General features: G+C 21.9%; 2 protein-coding genes across 2 annotated transcripts; one reads left to right on the forward strand and one right to left on the reverse strand.

The window, feature by feature from the left end:
* The first annotated feature begins 530 nt into the window (after positions 1–530).
* LOC552428 lies at positions 531–4,653 on the forward strand. Its single transcript, XM_624802.6, has 12 exons — positions 531–1,396; positions 1,490–1,608; positions 1,683–1,827; positions 1,920–2,049; positions 2,145–2,310; positions 2,441–2,621; positions 2,720–3,075; positions 3,180–3,336; positions 3,482–3,613; positions 3,799–3,916; positions 4,096–4,250; positions 4,377–4,653. The coding sequence occupies exons 1-12, from the start codon at positions 750–752 to the stop codon at positions 4,480–4,482; spliced, it is 2,412 nt and encodes an 803-aa protein (XP_624805.1). The 5' UTR covers positions 531–749; the 3' UTR covers positions 4,483–4,653.
* Positions 4,654–5,437: 784 nt separating this feature from the next.
* Positions 5,438–6,520, reverse strand: LOC411677 (mitochondrial pyruvate carrier 1). Its single transcript, XM_395145.5, has 3 exons — positions 6,293–6,520; positions 6,063–6,163; positions 5,438–5,622 (listed from the first exon to the last, which is right to left on the reverse strand). Exons 1-3 carry the CDS (start codon positions 6,346–6,348, stop codon positions 5,468–5,470), a joined length of 312 nt encoding a protein of 103 aa, XP_395145.1. The 5' UTR covers positions 6,349–6,520; the 3' UTR covers positions 5,438–5,467.
* Positions 6,521–7,710: the final 1,190 nt, after the last annotated feature.

Genomic DNA, 7,710 nt, shown 5'->3' on the forward strand with positions numbered 1-7,710 from the left:
TAAAGCATGAGATGGACCCCCAGCTACTCTTCTCTCCAAAATACTTGTTTAGCTATGAGAAATTCTCCTTTTTTCACATGCCAAATAAATAGGGGTGAACCTGTATTCAGATAATGCTATAGCAAGCGGAATACATACTACATACTTGGGAGAGTTATACTCTTAGAAGGGTCGATGGACCAAGATGCTTTGAATTAACATAATAAAAAATATTTAAATGTTTTATATTAAATTTTTAATTTAATTTCTTATTTTTTGTTTTCGGAAATTTTTTAAAAAATTTATTTTTTAAGAAATCTTTTTTTTAACAAAATGTACAAATGACGTTTTATAGTTTAATAATTTATATTTTTGATTTTTATCAAAATTTAAATATATTAAGTGAGATATTTGAATAATACATACATACATTTTTTTTTTTATATTTAAAGTTTTCAAATAATGGCGGTTTAAAAGATGATATCGTTAACTTCAACAAAAGTTAACTCTAATTTAGTATAGAATTGATGACATCAGAACTCAGGCATTATGTATATATCTAGTACTTAGTAACTTCCATAGAGTAAGGAAATAGAAATTTTGAAGTGAATTGAACATAGTATTTAATATTGATGTAGTTCGGTGTGAAATGTGAATGAATGTACGCGCATGTGACAAATAGAAAAGAATTTATTTCTTATTTTTTTTATATTTTTTTTTCTTACAATGAATCAATATAATATAATATCTATATAAAAATTTATTAAAAGATGGAATTCATTAATTTTAAAATATATACGATAGTGATTATAAGCCTCTATTGTTTGGGCGTTGTCGGACAATATGAGTGGCAAGCTAGAGATGCTTTTGATGAAATCCGTTTAAAAATGGATAAGATTAATGAAGAGAATTGTCCTATTCAACATATCGGAGACCTCTATCTACCGGAAGATACAGTCTCTCATTTACCTGACATTAAAGATATTAATATCAATCCTGTATTTCCAAATAGAACTGCTTTACTTCATCTTCATAATATGGCTCTTAGTAGATCATTTTTTTGGAGTTATATTTTACAATCTCGATTCATACGTCCAGCTATCAATGATACTTATGATCCAGGCATGATGTATTATTTTTTATCAACAGTTGCTGATGTTTCTGCAAATTCACATATAAATGCTTCTGCTATATATTTCTCACCAAATATGTCTTATTCTTCATCATATAGAGGTTTTTTTAATAAAACTATGCCCAGATTTGCTCCGAGAACTTTTAGAGCTGATGATTTTAATGATCCTATACATTTAGAAAGAATATCCACAAGAAATACATTTAATGTGCAAGATCTTGGGGCATTTGCCAGTGGTAGTCTTGGTGAAGATTATACAACAGATTATTATCGTATAAATGAATGGTAAACAAAATTTAGATTATTAAAATTATGATTAAATAAGAAAAAGTTTTATAATTTATAAATTATTATATATTATCAATTTTATTAATATAGGTATAAAAAATGGTTACCAGATAATGTTGATAAAAGACATGACACTAAAATCACTTATCAAGTTGAAATTAGATATGCTAACAATACTAATGAAACATTTACATTTCATGGACCACCTGGTATTATAATAAAAATAATCAATTTAAATAATATAAAGTTTTATGTTATTAAAATCTTTTTTTATTTTTTACAGGTGCAGATGAACATCCTGGTCCTGTAAAATGGACCAGACCTTATTATGATTGTGGAAGATCAAATCGATGGCTTGTAGCAGCAGTTGTGCCAATAGCAGATATATATCCAAGACATACAGGATTTAGACATATTGAATATCCAACGTATATATTATATTATTATTATTGTATATTACAACTTATATTGAATTTTTTCTTGTTTGAATTTTTCATTCAATTAAATATCTTTATTTCAGTTATACTGCCATATCAGTTATTGAAATGGATTTTGAAAGAATAGATATTAATCAATGCCCAAAAGGAAAAGGAAATAGTGGTCCCAATAGATTTGTAAATACTGCTAGATGTAAAACTGAAACTACTGAGGTACTAAATATAAAAAAATTATTATATATTTAATATTTTTTAAGAAAATTATCCTTTTTAAATTTTAAATTATAATTAATCACAATTTAATTTAGTGTGAGCCATTACATGGCTGGGGTTTTAGAAGAGGTGGATATCAATGTAGATGTAAACCAGGCTTCAGATTACCAAATGTAGTACGGCGTCCATACCTAGGTGAAATTATAGAAAGAGCAACTCAAGAGCAATATTATAATGGATTTGATTGCTCTCGAATAGGATGTAAGTATCTATATATTTATTTTTTATAATTTATATTATTTATATTATTACTATCATTATTGATATTATTTATTATATTATATTATATTATATTATATTATATTATTTTATTTTTTCATTTCTGATATAGGGATACATAAAATGCCTGTTGAATGGGAAAAGGCAAAACCTCATATTAGAGAAAAGTATTTAGAGCAATTTTATCACTACAGAAATTATTCTACTGGACCAGAAGCAATAAAATCTGAAAAAACTAATATAGATCAAATTCTTAAATTCATTTTAAGCATTAATTCAAAAACTTGCAATAGGTGTGTCATAAAATATTCATTTTTTGATATTTTTCATTTTTTTATGCAATTCAGAAAGTAAAATATTAAAAAAAATTTATTAATATTTCATATTACAGTTACAAGAAAGAAGATTTAACATTACGCGGAGATATAAGTTTCGGTGCTAAAGAATTTTTTGAAAACGAAGCGAAAATGGCAACTAGATTGGCAAATTTTATTAGTGCATTTCTACAAATTTCTGATCCTCTTGAGGTTTATTCAGGTAAAAGAGTAGCTGATAGACCACTTACCGAAGATCAAATGATTGGAGAAACTTTAGCTTTAGTACTTGGAGATACCAAAATATATTCTGCTGAATTACTTTGGGATCGAAATAAATTTACAAATAGAACATTTTTTGCTCCTTATGCCTATAAAACTCCATTAAATACTAAATTTAAGGTTGAAGATTTAGCTAGACATAATGATTCAGGTAATATTTATTATTAAATAATAATAATAAATATGTTAATAATAAATTATTATAACATGTTTGTAATATTATCTTAACTGTAATTATTTGTTTTTATTTTATAGATAATATTTATACAAAAAAAAATTATTTTCAACTATTGAAACAAAGATGGGCAACAAATTTTGATGAATTAGAAAAATATTATATGAAAATAAAAATAAGATTCAATGAAACCGGTGAATATCTTAAAAAATATGAACATTATCCTAATTCTTATAGGTAAGAATTATTTTAAAAAAATGAAAAAAGTAGAAAGGAAAATTATATAGTTCAATTAGAAAAATTTTAATATTTTTAATATAAAAAAAATTGATCTTGGAAATAGAATTTATTTTAATGTGGGAATATTCATTCATTTGTATAGAGCAGCAAACCTGAATCATGGCCATTGGACAACTCCTTACTTTGATTGCAACGGTAAAGTGAAGAAATGGGTAATTACCTATGCATCCCCGTTTTTTGGCTTGGACAGCTTGAAAGAGAAACTGGAATTCAAGTAAGTATTCCTATCCACATGGACAACTGAATAAGGTATAGCATATGCATGAGAAATCGAATGTGAGATTGTTCATAAGAATAGAAAACCTGTTTTAATTCTAAAGAAAAAAAATCAAAAAGGAAAGATCACATTTTATATTAAAATCCTTATTGAGATATATTATGAGGTATAATATATTATAGAGGTATTGTAGCTGTTACCATGGATCTACTTCAACTTGATATTAATCAATGCGACGATGTGTTTTACGCTCCAAATGCATTTAAGGGTACACATAAATGCGATCAAAAAACTTCATATGTAAGACATTAAATTCTATTTAATTAATTAATATTATTGCTATAATTTTAATATATTAATATAATTATAATAATATATTAATTATAACATATATAATATAAGAATATAATAATTATCATTATGTTAATATATTGTATATATTATACATATATATACTATATATATATATATATATATAGTGTGTGCCTATTCTTGGAAGAGGTTTCGAGACCGGCGGATATAAGTGTGAATGTAAACAAGGTTTTGAATATCCATTTGAAGACTTAATTACATATTATGATGGTCAATTAGTAGAAGCTGAATTTAATAATTTAATTAATGATCAAAAAACTAGGTAATTAATATTATAAATTAATATAACAATTATAATATAATAATATAATAATTATTTAATTTTAAAATATATAATAATTTTATTATATTATAACTAATAATTTAACACAAATGCTTATTTTTACAGATATGATATGTTTAAATGTCGATTAGCTACTGCTTCATCAATTCAAGTCAATTGGATATTATTACTTATATCGACAATATTTTGTTATTTTATAGTACGCAAATAACTCATAATAATATTGTAATAATATGAATTTTACTCTATATGCATTTATATAGTCCATATATAGTCATTAAGATAGAATTTTATAAATACAATCCGTCCATTATTAATATGATCATTTAACAAATAAATAGTAAATTTATAATATAATATTAATAAAAATAAATATAAAAATATATTTTTTAAATATTTTACTATTTGCTTGTTATTATTGTTATTATTAATTTATAGAACATAATATTTGCAATGAAATGAGATTTTGTAAAATTATCTTCAAATAGTTTTATTAAATAAATATATGAATATTATACATGAATAAATAGGAAATTACTATTTTTAAAAATTGTTTAATTTTAAACAATATATTTTTGATGCTACATGTTTTAATTATATTGAAATATGTATTTATTATATTTTAATATGTACGATTTATAGTACATTTAAGAATAAATTGAGAAAATTGTGTATATTATTATAACTCATTTTAAAATTTTTATCATTTTATATTTTATTTTATAATAATACATTGTAAAAATTACAATATCTTATTTTTGTAAATTTGTTATTTTACCTTATTTTTCATAATACAATACATAATTATACAAATTAAAATAACGAATGAATATCATGATTCTCATGAATATGTGATTAATTTTATAATTATATATAATAAATTTATAAAAATATATAAAAATTTGATGTTATATTTTATATGTTTGTTAATAAATAATTTACAATTGCAATTTGTAATTTATTATATTTATTATTGATAAATTATAAAAATTTTTATTTTTATTTAATACTTACTTTTCAAATAATAAAAAATATGTTACTATTATCATATATTATTATTCTTTTCATTTTAGTTATGTAAAATTAATAAAAATGAATCATAATGAAGAAAAAATGAAAATTATATTAAATGAATAATGAATGGAACAAATAATTACAAACACTAGTATTTTTACAAGTATCTATTTTATCAATCATTACTTATCTTTATTTACATAATGATATTTAATAAATCTAAAACCTTGAGTCATTTGTGCTCCTTCATTCACAAAATGACAGGCAAAAAGAAGTAAATTGCGTGGTTCAACTCTTAGAGCAAAACGCATGAACATTGCTGAATATAAACATAAAGCTGAAAAAAATCAATATATTTTATAAATTTTAATTTATCTTTATAGTTTTGAAAAGTTCAGCAATCCATAGCATATATATATTGAAAATTAAAATAAAAGATTTGTTAATATTCATTAAGATAATTTTATATTTAATAATTTTTATTATAATGTATAACTATATTTTGAAATAATGAATTAATATTCTGAATTTATCTAAATATAATAAAAAAATATATACATGAAAATGTATATTATTATTTTATTTTTTTTGCCGAATTTTTATCATTACGCGATACAAGTATTATGATACAAGTATAAAAAAATTCTAAGATTTATAATTTAAAATGTAACAGAATCTTTATATATATATCGTAATTTTATTTATCTTTATATGCATGTATAAAATTTTAATGATTATTCAATTTATACCAGAAAAGAAGAAAGTAGATAAACTAACCAAACGTCATTTTTCCACTAATATATTTCGGATCTCTTTGTATATCAGCGATTGCTGCGATTGGAATACCCCAATTAGCTATAGGTCCCCAAAAATGTGTACTGAAACAAAAGAAACAATAATGAAATTCATTCCGATTAAATAATATACTAAATCGAATACTAAGTAGAATATTAACAGAATTTACACGTATATATACTCTATCTATACTTAAATTCCACCTTGCTTACCTCATTAAATAATCTCGAGTTTCTTTACTCGATAGCAATTTTTTTACACGATTCATATTGTAATAATTTGTTCTTTTTCTTCTTTTTTTCACTTTCTTCTAATAATTAAATTTACTTTTAATGGACTCGAATCACATACATAAACTCGAATGAAACAATTTCGAAAGAATAAGAGACATCAATCTGGTTATATAAACGATTAACATAATGAATTCATATATTAACTGAAAATTATTTCATAAGAGTTTTAAATCTAACTATGTAATCTCGATGTCAAGGAAAATAAAAGTTGATTTTTCTATCTTTATGCAAATTTTGTTTAGTTCACTGTGATTATATAATGAATAAAGGAAATTAATTTTATAATTAATTTGCATTAAATTCTTCAATTATCGAAAATGTATAATTTCCATCATTTAAATTATTTCTTATATAATAATATGATAATATAAATAAATAGTATGATTATTATTCAATTTTTATTTCGTTATTATTATTTCATTATTCCAATTGTAATTTCATAATATTATAATAATATTTTAGAATAAGACTATAAAATAGAAATTTTCTTTAGGATATGAGAAATAATAATAAATAACAATTAAGCATTAAACCTATTTTTAATTTAGAATAATTATTCAAAAAATATATACAAAGTTTATATATAATATATTATACTAGTTTATAAAATTAACTTTCTTCTTTTCTAACTTTTTTTCATATAATTACAAAGCAAAAGAAGATGTTACAAAATGTACAACTATAATTCAGAATCGCTGTCTTATAATATGCAAATTAACAGATCTATATATTTTATTGTAATTGCAATGTAATTTATGATATATATCAATAATACAAAATTTTGCATTTTTCAATTACGCTATAATTTGTTAGCTGAGCTGTTCTTAATTTAACATGTATGAAACCAATGAGTTTTATTTTATAGCTACAAAGATAGCATACAGAAGTAAATTATTATATACATATATATTTCATAATATAAGAATATTTTTGTCAATATATATAATAAGAGGTACTTGTCGCTCGTTAAATGTTTAACACGTCACGTGTTCATAAAATACAAATACTTTTTCTTTTCATATACATATTTCTATTGGCGTTAAAAAATAATGTTATTATAATGACGCTTTTTAAGAATTATAATTTGTATTAAATAATGTATGTTGATGTATAAACAATTATAATAACAAGTTTCATTTTAAATTGCAATATTTAAAACTTATAAAAACCATTTTTTTTTCTTTGCTATAATTATTCAACATATTAAAGGAATTATTTAAAAAAATATCAATTGTCTTATATCAATAATAAAAATATCATCTCATTTTATCTATTTTATGATGCAATATGTATCATGAATGATACATATTCAGATAAGCGTGTAGAAATTTATTTTA

Source organism: Apis mellifera, linkage group LG4, assembly GCF_003254395.2.
Source record: "Apis mellifera strain DH4 linkage group LG4, Amel_HAv3.1, whole genome shotgun sequence".
Classification (NCBI taxonomy): domain Eukaryota; kingdom Metazoa; phylum Arthropoda; class Insecta; order Hymenoptera; family Apidae; genus Apis; species Apis mellifera.